The sequence below is a fragment of the Bemisia tabaci genome, chromosome 2 (genome assembly GCF_918797505.1).
Source record: "Bemisia tabaci chromosome 2, PGI_BMITA_v3".
NCBI classification, from domain to species: domain Eukaryota; kingdom Metazoa; phylum Arthropoda; class Insecta; order Hemiptera; family Aleyrodidae; genus Bemisia; species Bemisia tabaci.
In genome coordinates, this window is record NC_092794.1 from 40297853 (window position 1) to 40320303 (window position 22451).

Genomic DNA, 22451 nt, shown 5'->3' on the forward strand with positions numbered 1-22451 from the left:
GTAACTTATGGGTAAACGAAGGATCCAGAACGACGATACGTTCCTAAATTCTCTCGCATATAATAGTATTGATAATCCACGGACTAGTTGTCAACAACAGCAGCAGCAGCAGAGGAAAACTTTGAGCGAATATTCCAAGAGGGCTCTCACACAACTCGGATTCGTGGTGAAAAATCCGAAATAAGAACAAGATGGAAGCTTGGCGACAAGAGATCATCGAATACGAATACATCCGTTTCGGTCCGGTCGACGAACGGCGTGGAAACAACGATTCGATCCGGTTCACCCCCGATACCCACGGTCTGATCACCGTGCCTCAAGATTCGAGGATCTTCATGCGTTTAGAAGTGAAACTCGAGAAAAATCCTGGAGCCGCCGCAGATGCTGCGAAACCTAAAGTCAAGTGGGCTAACAATTATCCCCTGCACTTGTTCGACCGTATGCAGTACAAAGTGAACGGGACGGAAATCGATAGCATGCAGTGTGTCGGAGTGACATCGACCGTGAAAAATTATCTCACATACACTAGAGCGGAAACCGCGGGACTCGCAACTGCCGGGTTTTGTGACATCTCTTCTTCATGGGCCGAATGGGATATGACAACGTTGGATGAAACTCAGTGCGCCGTCGTTCCGTTGTCTTCACTCAGCGGATTCGCAGTACATTTCAAAGACGTTCTAGTCAGATGCTCGCAAGAGTTGATCCTAGTGCGCAGTGGTACGGATAAGAATGCATATTATATCACCGACGCGGCGACCGCGGACGGTTACACCATTAAATTTAAAATAATCGAAATCTATTGGGAGATTCCCGTCGTCAAATTCACGTTGGAACTGGAAAAACAAATCTTGCTCAAGATGAAGAAGAACGACAAGATGAGTTTCGGTTACATGAATTGGGAATCGCACGACATCCCTGGGATTTTTCCGACCAAGACGTTCAAATGGAGCGTAAGAACAACCAGCAGGCACAAGCCCAAATTCGTGGTCTTGGTATTTCAAACGGATCGACGGGACAATCACCTGAAGGATTCCTCTCGTTTCGACCATGTAAATGTGCGCTCGGTCAGCGTTCAAATCGGTGAGCGTCGGTTTCCTCAAGTTGATACGATCTACGATTTCCGAGTATGGATTATAATCACGCCTACCTGAACTACACCGATTTTATGAGAGACTACTGGAAAGGTGAGAAACTCTGCGAGCCAGCTATGTTGTTTGAAAATTTCAAAGATCGCGCGATTTTTGTCATCAAATGCGTTCAAGGTGAAGATCTAAAAACAGCTCCGGTGGATATCACGTTGACCGTTGTGGTAAAAGAGAATTTCCGGCCAACACTACAGCCCAAGTGATTCTGATCACTCCTGTGAAGTATTCGTACGAACTACTGCACGGAACCGTGAGGCAATTGGATTGATCTTAAGCAAAAATTTAAAAAAAAAAAAATAACATGTTTATTTTTTCATTTTTTTTTTTATTTTATTTTATTTTTTTTTTTCAAACATTACATCATTTACAAAGAATACAAACATGACATACAATATAAATCAAGCTGCAACGTTTGGAACGAGTGCGAATTTATATGTTCTTCCGATCGGGCCTTCGTAGATGAGATCGAAGGATCCAGCGTTGATATCCTGAATTGCATCGTCCGTCAAACGGTTCGTAATGTGCGAAGGTAGGAAGAGGAGACGATGATGATTCTCGAAGATGATATCGGCGGCAACGGTGATCCCGTACTTGGTTGGTATTTTGATGAGTTTGTTCATCTTGTAGCGGGCGTTTACAGTCAGCTCTTTAGCGTTGACGATCAAGATTGAATTGTTGAAAACTTCCATGTCGTCAGTTCTTTCAAGGTACAAATGATTCCAATTTTCGTGCGCTAAATATTTCGAGTGAAACAAGTTGTTTGCTATATTAAGCACGGATACTTTTCGACTGCTATATTTCGCTTCGATAATTCGTCTGCGAATGATTCCACTTTTCGTGTGCTATTATATATGTATTAAGTCGGGTTGATTCGACAATTTGTCTGCTATATTAAGCACGGATGATTTCACTTTTCGTCGCATATTTCGGTTCGTTCAATCTGACTGTTCATCTACTACTCCTTTATTATTATCGGGGTGATTCCTTTGTTCGTCTGCCACTATAATCTTCTCCTGCCATTGCATGATTTCATCTGTGAAATAATCACGATAATAAGATGCCGACATCCACATACACAATCGGAATGCGTTCGACATTGCGCAGAATGGATGTACTAAAGGACACGTATATGCTGTCGACCAACGAGCCAATAGTCGCAAGGACGGACAATCTTTAGTATCCAAATTTACAACGATACATTTGTCCGGCACGAAACTACTGATGAAATTTCGTTTTTGTTCACCTTTAACATAAAGTACATCGTAGCGGTTCCGATGCTATTCATTTTTGAAGTGAATTCATCGTACTCGAGAAACCCGCTTTCCCATTCCAAGTGATGATAATTGCGTGTTAACCAGTTGTTTGTCACAACGTCTTTAGCGCTCAACATGCTGCTCGGGAACGGAGGTTTGAATAAATAGAGTTCAGTTTGAGTACACTTCATGTCCACAAGACCAAACTCTTTGACGATGAAATTTCCTTGGCTCCAAAAACTTGTACATCGAGACAAGCCATCATTTCGTTAGTTGCACTTTTACTATTTTCAAATTCGAGGTTTCTTAACTGACGGTTCTCCAGCAGAATTATTTATACTATTTATACGAGGTTGTTTAACAGCGAGGATGTTCCTATTTTCAAATTCGAGGTTTCTTAACTGACGGTTCTCCAGAATTATCTATACTATTTATACGAAGTTGTTTAACAGCGAGGATTTTTCTCAACTCGGTCTCGGCTCCGCAACTTTCATCCACATGCAAGGATCTTTGTTGTCACGATGACCCAAGGAACAGTGCTAACACCGTCTTCTAAAATACACGTTTATCGTCTAAGCCGGAGAGGGTTCTTTTTGTAGTTTCGAAGGAGTATAGTTGATGTTTCCGCGCCCGATCTGCGCATCGAGGCGGTCATTCTCGATTCAGGATCTTTTAATACTGTGAGAAAATTGGCAAAGTTTAGCGATCTTACCACTGGTGTTGATATCCTTTTGCCCTTTTCTCTGTTTCCCGTCGCTAAAACGATACGCATACATCTTGGGTCGCAGCGCGACAAACTCAGCAATGGGTATTCCACCGTTTCATCCTTAAAACTACCCATTACTTTACGGTTTGTCGCGCTGCGACATTGATGACTTCTGGGAAGTTGGAGGTGTCGTACAAGTGTAGATCTGACATCATATCATCGTAGACGTTCGGTGTAGTCAACTCGTAAATGAACGAGTCCGTATCCATATAGAGAAGTTGAACTTGGTCGGGATTGTACTTCTTAAGCATGTGATTATAGTGGAATTGATACATGTGTACTTTACTCAGATCTAAGATTGAAAAACCAACAATCATTGGTCTGTCTATGACGACCTCTGTTCTCCGTAAATGGATTGCTACCAATTCTTCTGCGAAAATCGTGCGATCTACGAAATCGACCGTGAGATGGCTTTCAATATCTGTCTGCTGTTTGTACCCAATTTAATATTCTTTCGCTTCAACGGGTTCTCGATAAATTTTCCGTAGCAAGCGTTGCTGCACAGTTTCAGGAGCGTTTGGTGGAACGGATTCGTAGCGTCCGTCTCAACGGGCGTTCAGCTCGATGAAGGGTGCCAAGAAAGGAGCCTGACGGAATTTGATGGCCGGTTGACGCGCAGGAGTTTTAATCCTTGACCGAGCGCTTCTTTCAACATTACATAGTGGATAACATAGTTGTTTTTATTAGCTAGAGTCGTCAATAGTTTCGTACATTTCCCGCTCCGATGGTGGTATTTCGTTCTTGCACAAGAACGGAAGGTCCTTGTGCAGGTCGTGGAGGTGTTCTGGATATTCAATATCTACATCGAGTATGTACCCGAAAGGAGCGTCGTCGGGATGGTTGATTATAGTTTTCGCAGAGTTAGCAACTCTTCTCCTTCGGGACCAAGTGTAGTTATCGTAGGGCAGATGCTTTCTCATGGTGTGTGCGTAAAGTGCCGTCACATCAAGTATTGTATATAGTTCACTGGTTTTTTAGGATCAAATGATCCGGTATCAAAGGATTGTTTGCAAGAGCGTGCCGTTTCACCACTGTGTTATCCACCTCGGATCGAGCTCATAATCATGAAAACCATATCCATATCATTGAAGAGTTGGATTTTCACATTAGTTATTTTTAGGAATGCGTCGAACGCGAAACGGGTAGAGTCAGGTAATTGGCACAGTCCAAACTATAATTTTTTATTCCGAAAAGCGGAACTCCTCAAATACATCGGTGAGGAGGCACACATCGAGTCGCAAGTAGAAATCTGAATACTCACCGAGATTACGGAAATTGAAAGTTTGCCAAACTTGGAGAAACCTTTGGTATTCCTCTTCGGAGATGTCCGTTTGAGTCAGGGTGTTGAAGAAAGCCTCTCGCGGTGGTGGACGCGTCTCGTTCAGCTTGGCCGGATTGTCAACGTAATCGTACGGGAACGGAGCTTTCGACAAACCATGTCGAACTCATTGTCTGTGCGAGTGAGTTTCCTCGTGCGAACGAAAGATTCGCGCGGGATCGTCTGAACCAGTTTATCCAACGATGCGGGGAGGAATCGGAACGAGTCGATGAACTTGATCGAAAACTGTTTCCAGATGGACCGTCATGCTGATGTAATTTTCCTCCGTGTGTGGTATTATTTCAACGCGATGAGGATATTTGTTCAGAGCCAGCACTACCTCGTGGAAATCATACCTGCTACCATTGTGCAGGACGACTCTAACACATTTCTCATGTCGGAAAATAAGATTGCAATTTGAACATAAGGCTTTTCGATAATTGGACCTTGTTTTCCTCCGCTCTCTTTTGATGGTCATGATCCCTTACCTTTACGATACCTGGTTGTGAGAAATCCACTCACAATGTCCACACTATTTTCCGCTTCAAATGTGGCCGGTCTTCATGTGTCATTATTATTTTACTCTCTTTGTCATTGTAACTCTCACTGATTCTTCCTACGAGAGTGATTATATCGTCCAGAAATTTGATATGTGCCTCTTCGCCACGGTACAGTTTCGGTTCCGTCATTTTAAATTCGGGATCTTCCGTGACGAGGAGGTAAGCGTAAGAATTTGAGATGTGCCGCCTATACGCAGACGCTGGATGCTCCGAGTCACCATGAATTTGTTCCAAGTAGGCTTCAAAGTCTGCATAAATTACATAATTATGTTTTATTTCCTTGTGGTGATTTTCGAATTTGAGGTATCGCTCGTCTGGAAATGAAGCTAGGAATGCATCTTTGCTGACCAAAGAGCAGAGAACTTTATGTTGATTCAATTCCTCCATCGAGTTCTTGTACGTAAAGCATTTCTTGCAGATGTAGATTTGTCCGTGATGGTTTGTCAACTGTTTTCGTACAAGTTGTTCAAAGTTACTGATCCAGCAATAATGGTAACTTAAAGGTACGGGGGTTGAGAGACATAGTAGGTCGGTGTGGTCCTCTCTTTCCGGGTCGGCAACTTTAATTGGGTAAACTGTATACTTTTTCTTGTTGGACACCAAACTCTCACGGAGCCCAAATACCGAAACCGATACGTTGTTCCTTTTCTCGAATTTGATAATGTCATCTATGCTCGTGGGTAATCGAACGTCGAGAAATCGTAACGATCGAACAGATTTAAATATTTTCCGGACGATGTTTATGCTCGCTTCCTTCGGGAGGAACTTTCCAACATTGCGTACAGGAAACAATCGTTTAATGCACCGTTATTTACATTGACAACATGTTCGTTCGAAACGGAAGCTTAACGTACGTTCCTCCTCGATGTAACGCGTAATAGCGGTTGATACGTAGCTCCATACCTTGTATCTTCTTCAGCACCCACCGGATCCGTTCATGTGAAAATCGAATGACTCTTTATTGATCTTGGCCTGAACTTTTCATAATACTCGTCCAGATCCGTTGACGCGAAAATAGCTTCGTTTTTAGTCTTGAATTTTTTCAACTGCATTCCTTCCTTGTCCTTATCATCAGCTTTCTCGTACTCGGCGTAAACTAGTATATTAACCTTCAATGCCTCGCCGGTGAGTTCTTCTTTTATTTTTTTAATTATGAGGTCTTTAGCCGATAGGAGGTACTCATCTATGATGAGATTCTCTGGCTGGAAGTTTGTGATGAAAAATGTTTTCAACCTGCTTTGACAAGCAGTCTCAACTTGAACAATCGGTACTTTCATCTCGAACAAATTTCTTATGTGACTTGCAGATTCTTCATGTTTTTCTCTTTTATGGTATGATATTTTACACGTGTCACAATATTCTTGATCGTTGTTGTCATCGGTAGGTGATGAGGTGGACATCTTTTCAATATGTTCGGGAGATTGCTCATGATTCTCTCCTCCGCATAAAACTCATCACAAATATCACAATGGATGAGCGCGTTGTGCTCCTGTTTAATGTGCGTTTCATCGTTGATACCCTCCTCCTTCTTAATTTGTTCGGCACCATGTTCGTGCTTTTCACCTTGTCTATAAAATTCATCACAAATATCACATTCGATGAGCTCCTGTTTAATATTCGTTTCATCGTTGATACCCTCCTCCTTCTTAATTTGTTCCGCACCATGTTCATGCTTTTCACCTTGTTTATAAAATTCATCACAAATATCACATTGGATGAAAGTTTCAACATTCTGTTCTTGAGCAGCCATGATAAAGATACTATTTTAAGCTCAAAGTCTTCCGAGTCGGTCAGAAAAGAAAACTTACACTTTCTTTACGTTTGCTAGATTCTGTTCACGGAAAAGATTTCAAAGCGAACAAGTGAATACTATTTTAAGCTCAAAGTTTTATACTATTATAAGCTCGAGATTTTCTGATTTCGTCAGAACAGAAAATCAACACTATTTTCTCGTTTGTAAGATTCTGTTCTCTGAAAAGATTTCAGAGTGAATACTATTATAAGCTCGAGGGTTTCCAATATCATCAAAAGTGAGACTGACGAGTTTTCTACGCGGAGGTAAATATATTTAGCTTCCTCACCGAGTGGAAAGAAACTGTAGACACATGATTTACCTCAAAGTAAATATAGTAGTATTTGTTAATCACCAAACTCGGTTTCACTCGGGCAAACTGTGTAGTCATAAGTCGTAACATAAATTACACTTTTATGTAGAGTTATTATTTACCGCGGAGTAAATATAGTAGTATTTGTTAATCACCAAACTCGGTTTCACTCGGACAAACTATGTCGTCATAAGTCGTAACATAAATTACACTTTTATGTAGAGTTATAATTTACCACGGAGTAAATATAGTAGTATTTGATAATCACCAAACTCGGTTTCACTCGGACAAACTATGTCGTCATAATTTGTCAGACTCGATTAGGTCGAATACGTTAGCACTGGACACTGAGGACGCTGGCGGCGAAACTATTATCCACGAAGGCGAAGACAAAATGATTCCCCTACCTACTGCGCTTGACTAGAGTGGTTCGAGTAGCTGATGCAAGAGGCGAGAAAGTTGCATCACCCAGAGTGGTTCGAGTAGCTGATGCAAGAGGCGAGAAAGTTGCATCATTGTTATCCACCACTTAAGTGCCTCTACCTCGATAACGCCCACTCTTCACCTGTCACTGTTGAGTCCTAACTGTGTAGTCATAATTTGTAGTCGCAATATAAAACTACGCTTTCATACAAGTGGGAAAATTATCAATGCGAGTCGGGGGAACGTATAAATAGTGTCGAGGAAGTGTGATCGATCATTTCAAAACAAGAACTCGTCAAGTATGGACGCTCCAACCCTCAAATCACAATCGATCAGAGCGATGAACACCTTGGATATGGTATATGAGGCTCTCACTTTCAAATTTACAGGAATACGAGCAGAGCTTTTGAACAAGTTTGCCCGACTCCTTTTTCCTGACAAGTTATTCCACCATCTCAAACTCAGCTCAATAGACACTTCCGATCCGTCGGGTGTTACGGCTTAGTTGAGATAACGGAAAGATTTTGCCTTCTCTAGAACGTGTCGCAGACGAGCACGAAATAATTTACTTCCTAAAGCAGGGGTACAAGAAAGTAGACGAAGAGGACTGGAAGATAGGTAGACTGTTAAGTGCAATTCGCGTGGTATTAAACACAAGAGAGAGAGGAGAGCGGGTCTAGCAGTTGGATTTCGTATAAATAGTATGCATTCTCTTCTCAGTATCGCAAGGAAGAAATCATGATTGATAAAATAATTCTCATCACCATCATCATTGCTGTTGTTGGAGTGAAATCCTCACTGGTGGAAAACTCATCCGAAGCAAACATCACAATGTGCCCTGTCTGTCCGGAAATCAAATGCGCACCCTCTACCTTGACGGATGTTCTTCTATTCATCTTGAGTTTACTGGCGCTCATTTGCTCCGCACCGTACCTGTACTCCAAGTACCTTTCATCCGACTGCAAGTTCCGTTTCATCAGGATGGCCCGGAAAAATAACAATCGGAAAGTCGATGACATAAGTGTAGATTTAAAGTTCGGAGAAGGAGAAGGATCCGATGTTTGTGGTTGACAACCCTCACGTTTTTAGTGCGTTTTCTAAACGCGAACTGTTTTTTAAACTGAAACTGTAAATATCCAATAAAAAATAATAAAAATTTTTTAATTCATCAAACTGTACATTGCAATATCCATTCCCAAAACACAAGGTGCCCGATACGCATCGGAAAACCCTCGTATAGTCCAGCGTTCCTTAGCGTTACCAGGCATAACGTGCAAGCGACACTGCGCGACATTGTGAAAACTGGCCCTAATCATAGGGTAGGCTCTTGCATGGCGGTCAGAAGCCTTTCGAAGGGACGAACAGAAACGAACGGAGAGCGAGAGTGGGAAATCCCTCGTATAGTCCAGCGTTCCTTAGCGTTACCAGGCATAACGTGCAAGCGACACTGCGCGACATTGTGAAAACTGGCCCTAATCATAGGGTAGGCTCCTGCATGGCGGTCAGAAGCCTTTCGAAGGGACGAACAGAAACGAACGGAGAGCGAGAGTGGGAAAACCCATACGGTCTCTCGAAACCGAAAATTTTTACAAGTCCGAAATCTTGAAAACCAAAACTCGTATCGAAATTCGGTCCGTACAGTTTTCCGATCTTCGATTATGGAAAAGAATCGAATCGATCCGTGGCGGATCGGACGAGGGTGATTTTCCGAAAAATTTTCAATTTTCCCGAATCAGACCCTAATCTACAGTATCTGATACCGACCCATACTGCAAGATACGGTCTCTTGAAACCGAAAAATTTTACAAGTCCGAAAATCCGAATTTATTGCACAATCTGGCAACACTGTACGGAAAAATCAACCAATTTCTCGCCCCATCTGGCAACACTGTAAAATGCAATGTTGCAAAATTTCACCAATAAATAAATCATTTATTTACATGCACCACGCGGCAACGCTGCTGCGCCATCTTGAAAAATACACCATTGCATAACCCGAAAAATGAAGGGGCATTCATACACGATTGCATAACCCGCATATTGAAGGGGCAACATGCAATACTTTCTTTTTACAGCGTTGCCATATTGAACAATAATCCCTATACAACGCTGTAATTTAATTCATATTTTTCTGCACAATCATGCAACGCTGTTGGATAATTTACTGGCCTCAAATTCCCATTTTCACCCTACTTGTCTAAATCGAATGTCTATAGGGTAGAGATGAATCCCTGAAATTTTCATGCTTTCTTCCAGAAGAGCACGATTTTTACGCTTATCAGCCCCACTATACGTTCGTTCTTATTTTTTTAAAATTGTATTTTACATGTATTTAGCTCATAGATTACCGTGCCGAGTTTACCAAATGGTGGATTAATGAATTCAAAGCCATCAAGTTCCCTCCGGTCGGATATGTCTTCAATTACTACATTGATCCTGAAACCAAAAAGTTCATTTCATGGACAGACAGAGTGGAGAAGTTTGAATTGGATTCGGATATACCTTTACAGGTGTGTGAAATATCCATGAGATGTAGTTATAAGTACGAGACTTGAACAATGACTGATATACATAATCGGCGACCCCCCCCCTCCCCCGAGGGATCTGACCTTAAGTTGGATACCTACTTTGTTTCTTATCACAAGACAAGCCTTTTCTTGGCAACAGCATGTTCAAAAAACCTTTTTTCCTTCGCGCTACAGCGTTGCCAAGTTGAAAACAAGACCATCCCGTTGGAAACATTGAAATTGAGCCACCAAGTCGCGGTTTACACAATGTGTTTAAAAAAATGTGCAATTTAAAGATATGCTCATTGTTTAGTAACTTCCTAATTGTTGCCAATTTTTCGATTTATAAATTCGTTGATTTTTACAAAGCCGCAGTTATCTCAAAATTGTTTTATATTAATCTGAATATACAGTTGTCTCAATAATGGTTTGTCTGATTTCACATCCATCGATATATTAAATTTCGCATTGAAATGTTATGTTTGCGAGATATGACCATATTCGTAAACGGTTTTTTGGAACAACGACGCTTTTTAGCAGCCCGACCACAGACCTCTCTCTTCCATCGATATTGATTGAACTAGGTACCATTCCAACGGAATACCCTTCGAGGGCGACCACAGACCTTCATCTGTAGAAACGGCCTTTGGAAAGCTGTTCCATCGCTCATGGGTCGATGGCACTGCTCGATTCCATCGAAATTGAGGTTGAGGTTGGGGTTCTTATTTTGTTTACGTGCTTCTCACTCATCGGCCATTCAAGTTGATTTGGTTCAAGTCATTGGTTGAAATCGATATTTTGAGGTAATTGTATCTCCCGCCATTAATGTTTTCCAACCTGCTTCTTCTTCTTCGTTGAATGCATCAAGGACGGTGATTTGTTGAGAACAATTTCCTCTTTTCAAGTTAATCGTTCAACATCGCATGCTTTCCATTGCCGTGCCATCGCGGTCCGTGGTCGCAGAAAAATTTTAGCGATGGAACTGCTATGGAATAAACTCGCACTTCTATCGCCATGAGCCATAGAGGTCTGTGGTCGGGCTGCAGGCAGATATAAATTTTAGCCTTAAAAACACTTGATAGCATTAACTTTGAGGTCTGCTGTGTAATTTTCGACGGTGAATCCGAGTTCCAACTTTTCGATACGTAAGAAATTGTTAACTAGAAATAGGGCGATAAATGATGATGGTCAAATACCCAAAAAATTAAATAATTAGACTTAATTCTGGCAAGATTGCAATGGATTATGTTATTTATTTACTAGTCGTGATAAGCTCGCTTTGCGAGCTGACACGTCTAGCCGGGGAGTGCCCCTGGACCCCAGTTCTACGCTTCGCGACGAACTTGCGACTCGCTCCGCGAGTCGCCACCGCCCCGCACAGTTTTTAACATTAATGGGGAGACAACATCTATGTCTTAATCTTCTTTATCACCAATTTTTACAGAAATTGATGTTCTAGGAGTCCGGACCGCGTTTTCGTGCAGGGCCGCCATCTTGGATTTGGAAATTTTGAAAATCTGACCAAAAATTCGAGTTTCTCGTCGAAAAATACCCCTGGATACCGAGTTTCACGAAAATCGATATAACAGGAGCCGACTTAGCATTTTAGGCCACGGCCGCCATCTTGGATTTGGAAATTTTGAAAATCGGACCAAAAATTCGAGTTTCCGTCGAAAAGTACCTCCGGATACCAAGTTTCACGAAAATCGATCGAACAGGAGCCGACTTAGCATTTTAGGCCACGGCCGCCATCTTGGATTTGGAAATTTTGAAAATCTGACCAAAAATTCGAGTTTCCCGTCGAAACGTACCTCTGGATACCGAGTTTCACGAAAATCGATCGAACAGGAGCCGACTTAGCATTTTAGGCCACGGCCGCCATCTTGGATTTGGAAATTTTGAAAATCTGACCAAAAATTCGAGTTTCCCGTCGAAACATACCCCCGGATACCGTGTTTCACGAAAATCGATCAAACAGGAGCCGACTTAGCATTTTAGGCCACGGCCGCCATCTTGGATTTTGAAATTTTGAAAATCTGACCAAAAATTCGAGTTTCCCGTCGAAAAGTACTCCCGGATGCCGTATTTCACGAAAATCCGTTGAAAAATACCTCCTAAAACCTTATATTTCGTCTGTAAGGCAGTGACGTCACGCAACAGGATTGAACCTGTTCGGCGCGATGCGCGTAAACAACCGCGTATCTCCAATGTAATACTATATGGAGAAATAACTTTTCGCTCTTGCGGGCATCCGAGGCAGCGGATTTGAATGGGAATAATTTTAATCAACTCCTCATTACAATATCTAAGCGTGTACCAATTTTAAAGGAAATCGCTTCGGCCAATTTTTATCTAGGGGTGGGCAGAGTGAGCAATTTTAGGAGGCAAATTTAGGAGGTCTTGGAGCTTATATATATGACTAGTCGTGATTAGCTTGCTTTGCGAGCTGACACGTCTAGCCGGGGAGTGCCCCTGGACCCCAGTTCTACGCTTCGCGACGAACTTGCGACTCGCTCCGCGAGCCGCCACCGCCCCGCACAGTTTTTAACATTGATGAGGAGACAACATCTATGTCTTAATCTTCTTTTTCACCAAATTGTACAGAAATTGATGTTCTGGGAGTCCGGACCGCGTTTTCGTGCGGGGCCGCCATCGTAGATTTGGAAATGTTGAAAATCGGACCTAAAATTCTAATTTCCCTTCGAAATACACCTCCTAATACCGAATTTCACAAAAATCGATGGATCGGAAGCCGAAATAACAATTTAGACCATGTTCGCCATTTTTGATTTTTGAATTTTGAAAATCGGACCTAAAATTCTAATTTCCCGTCGAAATACACCTCCTAATACCGAATTTCACAAACATTGATGGATCGGAAGCCAAGATAGCAATTTAGACAACGTTCGTCATCTTGGATTTTTGAATTTTGAAAACCGGACCCTTAATTCTAATTTCCCGTCGAAATATACCCCCTAATACCGAATTTCACAAAAATCGATCGATATCCGGAAGCGATATTGCATTTTAGGCCACGGCCGCCATCTTGGATTTTGAAATTTAATTAACCAAAAATTCGAGTTCCCCGTCGAAAAGTACCCTAGATCTCCGAGTTTCACGAAAATCGATAGAACAGGAGCCGACGTAGCATTTTAGGCCACGGCCGCCATTTTTTGGATTTGAAAATTTTGAAAATCTGACCAAAAATTCGAGTTTCTCGTCGAAAAATACCCCTGGATACCGAGTTTCACGAAAATCGATATAACAGGAGCCGACATAGCATTTTAGGCCACGGCCGCCATCTTGGATTTGGAAATTTTGAAAATCTTACCGAAAATTCGAGTTTCTCGTCGAAAAATACCCCTGGATACCGAGTTTCACGAAAATCGACATAACAGGAGCCGACTGAGCATTTTAGGCCACGGCCGCCATCTTGGATTTTGAAATTTTGAAAATCTGACTAAAAATTCGAGTTTCTCGTCGAAAAATACCTCTGGATACTGAGTTTCACGAAAATCAATCAAACAGGAGCCGACTTAGCATTTTAGGCCACGGCCGCCATCTTGGATTTTGAGATTTTGAAAATCCGACCAAAAATTCGAGATCCCCCGAGAAAAATACCCCCGCTCACCAATTTCCACAAACATTCGTCGAAAAATACCTCCTAAAACCTTAAATTTCGTCTGTAAGGCAGTGACGTCACGCAACAGGATTGAACCTGTTCGGTGCGATGCGCGTAAACAACCGCGTATCTCCAATGTAATACTATATGGAGAAATAACTTTTCGCTCTTGCGGGCATCCGAGGCAGCGGATTTGAATGGGAATAATTTTAATCAACTCCTCATTACAATAGCTAAGCGTGTACCAATTTTAAAGGAAATCGCTTCGGCCAATTTTTCTCTAGGGGGGGGGGGGGGGGCAGAGTGAGTGGGAACAGCAGCTTTATATAGAGTAATGATGATGATGTTTCCTCACCAATATTTCACGTAGAATGAGACTTTGCTGAAAGTAGCTCCTGCCTAAGATGTTAACATTTTTCAATACATAAACTCACACCTGTCACTCATCACTCATAACCATACCCAGAGTTGCTAAAAGAAATTTCATCGAATGAAATTTCTTTCGACCGACAAAATGTCAAAAATGCTTATTTTTTCTAACAGAATATGTTTTTATTTTTAAAGAGAATAATATTCGTCAATTAGACCAGTTGGAGCGCGGTCTTCTCTCAGCTTTTCTCTTCTGGTCTTCTCTTACTCTTTCTCTTCTGGCAGTTCTGGCTCATCAAAGGGAGGGGGACCGGGACCCTAACTTCAAATTTCAAACTGTTAATTTCTGAAAAAAATCAGAGACAAATAAAAAAATCATTTAAATTGTTTCAAAGATAGTTCAAGATCCCTCCCTCCCTTTTGTACAAAAAAAGAAGGATATACTATTCGGGGGTACTTAGTACTCGGATTCTTTATAGTCAAGAAATTTGTTTTGCTCCAAATATAAAAGCTAACGTCTTACTTTATCCGTAAAATTTATTTTGGTGTTCAACCGGTACGGCTGTGCGCTGTGTGTTCAACCAAAATTTAAGAAAAAAAATTCAAAATTATGTTTTTGCTGTTCTACTCAACTTTCTGGGCATTTCTAAAGTTCCCTTTTACAGTTTACCACGTGCATACAAATGAACTTAAGGAGATTCATAAGTTTCAAGGGTTTAATCCTGAATTCTGCGTGTTATATGAAATTTCATTATGAAATTTCTTTTTATAATCTTTCATGAAATTTCTTAACTCTGACCATACCTCATGTACTCGATTCTAATAGTACACTAACCGTTACCATGACAAGTCTCTCATGTATAAAAATACTAGCGAAATGTCCGTGACTGGAGTCACGGGTCTAGAGGCCGTTAAAATATTTATAACCCCGAAAAAATGGTGGTAGGGGAGAAAGACATGCCATAAAAAAAATGATAAAATCGATAGAAAAATGAGTTGAGGGGAGAGGGTGATGGAGCTAGAAAAATGAGCTAGGGGGAGGTAGAATAAATGCCGCGAAAAAATTAGAACTAACCTAGCAATGATATATATATTATATATATATATATATATATATATATATATATATGAAAATAAAAGAAACTGAAATAAAACATCAGCTGATAGCAAACAAAGGATACCAAGGAAACCAAGGAATGGAACTTTCATATAAACAGATTAGTGGAAAACAGCGTAAGTGGGTCACTTACGTTAATTACCGTTTATCAGTAAACGGTATGTGCGATTTAACCAAAAATCTATACAGTTCTTCAAAAGACCAAAATGGACAAAATTACAAAATTTGAATAGGCTAACGTAAATCTAACGATAGTTATCGTGAACGAAAGAATTGACGACATGGGTCTGGTAACTATTATAGGTGCATGAGATGGGATGATAACCTCAACCTCGGCGCTCCGAACCAGTTGTTGCACCTCCTGTATACTTTGAACAACACACGACGGGGAAAAAAGATTGCTCGATTATGAAGCCTTCCAAAAACATTGTAGCTTGCGATGTGATTCGCGTAGAATCCGGTTTTTATTGTGAGCAGGAAATTCAAAATTTTCAATTCAATGAATCAGTTTTGAGTACATCGCCATATTGAACCCGTTCATAATAAATGAACCAAGGCTATGTAAATTTGCATCAATGAACCCTTTAGTTCATTTACTCAAGGTGGACCCAAATCCATAAACAGTGCTTTATAAAAGTGTTATAATATCTATACTATAAGCTCTCAAGCCTCCTAATTTTGCGAACTGTAACGCTTAGTTCCAGCGGAACTACAAATCCGATTTTTATGATTTTGCGGCTTTCCCGACGGCAATTGCTCTAGATAAGCCAACTCTTTTCAGAATTTCAAAATATGGCCTAGGTTTTTATATTAAGGTGGTAAAGTTGCGAATTCTCCCATTTAAACAATGTAAATTTATATTTTTGTCATATTCGATTGAGCGTTCTACCGGGCCGAATTTCCAAGTTTTTTGCGGTAAACCGACGGTAATTGGCCCTATAAGAGCCGCCTCTAATTCAATTTTGGAAATAGGACCCAGGTTTTATTACAATCACGTTATAAAAGTGAGTGAATTTTCAGAATGCTCCGAGACTGCTACCGCTAAGCGCGGGAGGATTGCGCATGGTCGAGGAGTTGCGCATAGCGGGTAGCCTGCGCATCAGCTCTTACACTTATCATACTCAAGAATCGCCCCTACTTCCTCCGACGAGCGGGTAAGCCAGTCGTCAAAGACTTCGGAAGCTCCACATAAAATATGGTAGGTTCGATCCCCGTTAACCCGAAATTCTTAATCATTACCTGATTAATCAATGTTCGATTGTTTACTGCAATATTTCAACAAGTAGTCAATCCAAAACGTCGTCCTTAGACAATCAAAAAAAAAATTTGTATCTTATTCATCAAAACCAAAAATTATTTCCATTCTAAAAATTAAAGTATAACTCATTTACGTAATTTTTTAGGCAAAAATAAAACTAACACCATAGGAGGGTAAAAATAGGGCCGCCGAAAAGCGGCCCATTGAATGGCGCGGAGCGCCTTCAGGGGGGTTTGGGCCGCGTAGCGGCCAGGGGGCGTAGCCCCCTAGTTTTGTATATAGGTTAAGTGTAGTAATTTCCAACGTGCAAAGCGTATTCTACGTAAAATTTTAAAGAGGAACTAAGTAGAAGATTGCTCAAATTCCTGCTTTGTCTTGGTACTCGTCCATCACTATACGTTGGATATGCGACTTTCGATCATTTACTTTTCATCTTGGAGCTCCTCTTTTTCGAACAAAGCATCTGAAAACAACTCTTGCGCAGCTCTTTTGATCCTTGAAAGTAATGCCTGGATTGAACTGGGCTCAAAATCAGCTGAACTTTTCATAATCTGAACACCCTGTTGGATAGTCCTATTGTTTAGTCCTATTAAACTACCAAAGATACATGAACTAATCATAACAAAGAAAAATCTTGGTATAGAAAATAAGTAATATAATAAGATTAAAGGAATTAATTATGAATCTTCATACTCGTATTTCTGTACCTGCTTTTTGCTATTTCAAGTGTTTTTTTGTTTTTATAGACCTCTCTTGTGCACACAGCAGAGACAGTTCGCCTGAAATACTTTCTGAAATTATTCATTCAAATGCGTAAACCAGTTATGCTAGTCGGCCCAGGTGGATCTGGAAAATCCATTATTGTCAATGAAAAGCTGAGCAGTCTCAGTGAAAATTTTGCCCATTTAAATGTTCCTCTAAACTTTTACACTACATCTGGTAATGATTCAGTTTTTGCATACCTCAGAAACCACTAGCATTTAAATAGGATGTTTTGGGAGAACTCGTTGACAAATAAGATCGGCTAGGTGATTTAACAAAATTTTATGTCCTGTCCTATACAGGGTTTTCCAAAAGTCACCTACCACCCCTGTAACTTTTTTCCCAATTGAGATAGAAGTTTGAAACTTTGGGAATGATCCTCGGTTTAAGGTAGCAACTTTATTGTCCCCCCAAGATTTTGGGGGCGGGGGCTAACTTTTTTTTTCAAATGGCAACCCCCCTTTTGTGATACCTCATTTGAAAGATAATAAAAAAGGAAAATTTTTGACGCAAACCGCAGGTCAGAATGTTAATTTTTGACAAAATGGCGGAAATTTGGTATCTCCGTTTTTTATCGGCGGATTGGTCTGAGACTCAGTACATCAGGATTTTCGGGAAGAGGAAAACGATTCTGGCATTAGTTTTCCAGAAATTTCAGTCCTTTTCAAAATGGCGGCGGATAAAATGGCGGCTTAGAGTGGAAAGTGGATATTTAGGCTGCTTATCGTCGGATTTGTATGAGACTTGGTATCCGGGGGTATTTCGGCACGAGAAGAACAAATCTTTCATTGGATTTTTGAAATTTTTAAAAACTTTAAAATGGCGGCAAAAATGCGAATGGCGATGGTGGATGCGAATTTTCCCTTATTTTTCCGCCACCATTTTGACGATATTCAGTGTTTCAAAAATCTACTGAAAGATTAATTTTTTTCGAGCCAAAAACCACCAAAGTATTGATTTTTCTGTAAATTCATCGGTAAACAGCCGTGATAAAGATTTTCCGTCATTTTTTCGCCGCCATTATAAAGTTTTTGAAAAATTCAAAAATCCGATGAAAGATTCGTTCTCTCGAAGTTTCACAAAAAGGGGGTTGCCATTTGAAAAAAAAAGTTAGCCCCCATCCCTCTTAGGGGAGGCCGCCCCCAAAATTTTGGGGGGACAATAAAGTTGCTATCTTAAACCGAGGAACATTCCCAAAGTTTCAAAATTCTATCTCAATTAAAAAAAAAGTTACAGGGGTGGTAGGTGACTTTTGGATAACCCTGTAGACTATTTGTAGACAGAAACTCTTTAAGGCTCTATTATTTTGTTCCTCCTAAGATATCATGAGATTATTTCATAACTCGGATCATATCAGTTCAGAAATTGAAAGAATAGTAGATTCACATTTTTTGAGGATATTTTTTCATATTTCTTTTTACAATGAACCACTAGCTAAAGAACAAATCCAACATTATTATGATAACGTAACAAATGACTCGCGAAACGAAGTTCACAGAAGTTCCTTTTTAGGACGAGCTTACGAAAAATTAGAATTGAATTTTGTAATGTTCCAAATGAATTAAAAACATCCTTTTCTTTTCACATCAAAGTTGGTCCGAAAGCTTCATTTGAGTTTTTACGACAAAATATGGTACCTTTGGAGCTGAATTTGTTAGGATGTAGTACTACTGAGCCTGAGTTGATTGATAGAGCCAATCTCTCTACATTACAATTCTTAAACAGTAAATTGGACCCAAACATATTCTCTGAGTATTTTTATCAGATGCTGCTTTCCGTGAAGAGATCAGTAGGTATAAAGACGGATTTATTAAGTATTGTTATTTTCACACATAAACCGTACTATATTTAATAAGCCCCCTAAGTCTGATACATCAGAACTAGAAGTTACCCAGCAGGAAAACTTGTAGCTCAAGACAATTAGGTAATCAATAATAACTGACCAAACATGTTTGACCTCCGAAGTCGAAAACCTAGGAGAGGAGGACAGAGATGGTCCTTTTGATGCTTGAATTCAACAATGCAATTTTGGAATAAATTATTTTCTGACCATTTTCCTTTTGTTCCATTGTAGAAATGTTGCAGAAAGTCCTTGAGAAATCTTTGGAGAAGAAAGCTGGCCGCAATTACGGACCACCCGGAAACAAATTCATGATATATTTTGTAGATGATCTCAATATGCCTGCGGTAATTAGATACCTTGCTGTGGTGTAGTCAGCCTCGTCATGCTTGGAAATATGTCACTTGGAAAAAAAATGAACCTCACAGATGAGGAATCGTTTGTTAAATTTTATTAATTCGGAATAAACGTATTTTCTTCTTGCGTACGGGTTCGTAACGGAAGAACAGAGAGAAGAAATATAAAATATAATTGATCCCTCCCTTTCATATTTGAAGAGTAATATACAGGATGTCTCACCAAAGGGGAGCCACCTTGAATATCTGGCGAACGCGTCGGAATTTCGAAAAACGGTAGAGGGCGTGTTCGTTTATATCAAGGAGGACACCTTTTGGCGTATTTGACATTTTCCCAAACCGCGGGAGGGGCGCGGGTGGGGGTGCCTCACCCGTAAATCGAACTTTTTAAATGGCACCCCTACTTTTTTATTTCAGAAATCAATTCTATTTAAAAAAACAAGCCACCATGTCCAAACCGAATGTAAATCGGACAATTTTTCAGTGATTGGCAGAGGTCGAAACAATTATTTCATGCTCTTTTCAAAAATTTCTGACGCCCAATAGAATTGCCGCATCAAACCAAACTCTCCGCCGAAAAAATTATTAAACATTGCACTTTCGATAAAAAAAAAAAAAAAAAAAAAAAAAAAAAAAAAAAAATCTTGAGCACGTCGTGCCCTTCTTTGCGACATTAAAATTCGTTTTACCGAATATTTCCGGGGGGGGGGTGGTCATCGAGAGGGAGTTGTGAGTTTTAGACAAGAATTATTATTATTTTTTCTGGAGCATATGAAACCGTATCCATGAAGAAGCAAAAAAGTAGAAAAACAAATGGATTAGCTTTTTTTTCTGGGGGGGGGGGGGGGGGGTCAATGACTTGAGCCGGACCTTGATACTTCTGAGGACGCTATTTTTCCGCGGTGCGTTGTTTTTCTACTTAGCGGTTTCTTCATGGACACGGTTTCTTATGCTCCAGAAAAAAGAAAAATAATTCTTGTCTAAAACTCACAACTCCCTCTCGATGAGCGCCCCCCGGAAATGTTCGGTAAAACGAATTTTAACTTCGCAAAGAAGGGCTCCACGTGCTCCAGATTTCGAGTGCAGCAGATTTTTTTTTATCGAAAGTGCAATGTTTAATAAGTTTTTTGTCGGAGAGTTTGGTTTAATGCGGCATTCCATTAAGCGTCGGAAAGTTTTGAAAAGAGCATGAAAAAAATGTTTCAACTTCTGCCAATCACTGAAAAATCGTCTGATTATCATTCGCTTTGAAAAGGGTGGCTTGTTTTCTTGCGCAGGATTGATTTCTGAAATAAAAAAGAAGGGGGTTCATTTGAATAGTTCGACTTACGGGTGAGGCACCCCCGCCTGCGCCCCTCCCGTGGTTTGGGAAAATGTCAAATACGCCAAAAGGTGTCCCCCTCGATATAAACGAACACGTCTTTTACCGTTTTTCGAAATTCCGAGGCGTTAGGCAAATATTCATGGTGGCTCCTTTTTCGTGAGACACCCTGTATATTAAAGTTATAAAAAACTTATAAAAAATATATATTATATTTATAATTTATGTATAATACAATGTCAGGAAATTTCTTGGGTTCTGGGGAGGGAGTGTAGGTGGTAGGGATTTTTCATTGTTGGAGGGGAGGGGGGATGGTACCACGCGCCTTTCTCTCACTTTTTTTTCATCTGGAATTTTTTTTTTTTGAGGGGGGGGGGCAGAGGATACTATTTTCAATTCTAGGGGGGTCCAAGCCCCCCTGGACTCCCCTTTCGTACGTCTTTGGCAAGGAAGTTGAGCCATTGAAGTCGAGGATGCCCAGACTGGAAACTCTTAGCATCCACAACGACGGAAGAAAATGAAACGCAGTTACTAAAAATATCAATCTTTACTAAAAATCTTGAAAACAGATAAAAATCTTTAAAGATGTAAGAAAAATTCTACAGTGCCTAATGTGTTTTTGAAAATTTATTCACCTTTTGCGAAAGTTTCTGGGTGAATTGTTCACTTTTCCTCACGGGCCCCTCTAGGGCCCGGGCCCCGAAACCAGGGACCCAGTACCCCCCCCCCCTTGTGGTGAGCTTGAATGGGGGGGGGGATTTTTCTTGGCTTCTTGGGAAATATCCCCCCCCAGGAAATTTTTTCTTAACTTCAAGAGAATTCTCCTCCCCTCCCACACCCCAGAAAAAATTACTCCCGCCACCCCTAGAAAATATGTCTCCCTGTCGGACGAAAATTGTGCTCTCCACCACCCGAGAAAATGTCCCTCCCCCCCCCCCGAAAAGATTTTTCTTCCAAAATCAATCCCCCCCATTTTTTCTCCGTCCCCCTAAAAATAATGTTTTTTCCTGTGGAGCTTATTGAAGGTGAAACTGGAAGTCCCCAAAATTTGCAGGATTCAAGAGTTATAATATGTATTATAGTCTTACTAGTTTCCACAGGAATTTAAAATCGAATTTCGCACGTACGTACTACGGGCACAGCTGTGACGGTTAGTGCCAATCTATGAAAGTGCACGGTTACTTGGATCGTTTTTAAAAATAGCACTTCACCAAACTGGAGAGGATTAATTAACGTCATTTCATTTCGCCTTCAATTTTAGTGTAGGCAACAGGAGCTTCCGCGTGGTCGAATAGCGGTATCGTCGTGAAATGGCACGCTCTCTCAGGCAAAACAAGCTTCCATGTGGTCGAATAGTGGTATCAACCCCGAAACAATAACGGCCTAATGCTCCCCGTTATTAAATTAATAATTTTTGGTAAAGCATCTAGACCCCTGACTTCAGTCACGGGCTTTCCGCTTGTTTAGTATTAAAAAAAAATGAAGTAAAATTTTAAAAATTTTAAAAAAAAAAATTTAAAAAAAAACTCACTAGTCAGCGAAATTACAGCAAAATTACCGTCCGACGCGCGTTGCGACCCGTTGGGTCATCATCAGGGCGCGACTGGCATGATCTTCGGTAGAGTACCTATATTGAGAGAGTATGGCCACTGGAGTTACCACCTCTGATTGGCTCAGCCATCTTAGGCTGAATGGAGCCCTTAGGACCCAAAAATGGCGGACGCCATAA

The 22451-nt window shown here is 40.7% G+C and overlaps 1 protein-coding gene across 1 annotated transcript in view; it reads left to right on the forward strand.

Annotated features, from left to right (window-relative positions):
* LOC109037293 (dynein beta chain, ciliary) overlaps positions 1 to 22451 on the forward strand; it is a 684333-nt gene that overhangs the window by 250455 nt on the left and 411427 nt on the right. Inside the window, exons 20-22 of the mRNA XM_072296415.1 lie at positions 9907 to 10080; positions 17190 to 17382; positions 19280 to 19392. Coding sequence (XP_072152516.1) covers positions 9907 to 10080; positions 17190 to 17382; positions 19280 to 19392 — 480 coding nt within the window. The remainder of the gene's footprint in view (positions 1 to 9906; positions 10081 to 17189; positions 17383 to 19279; positions 19393 to 22451) is intronic.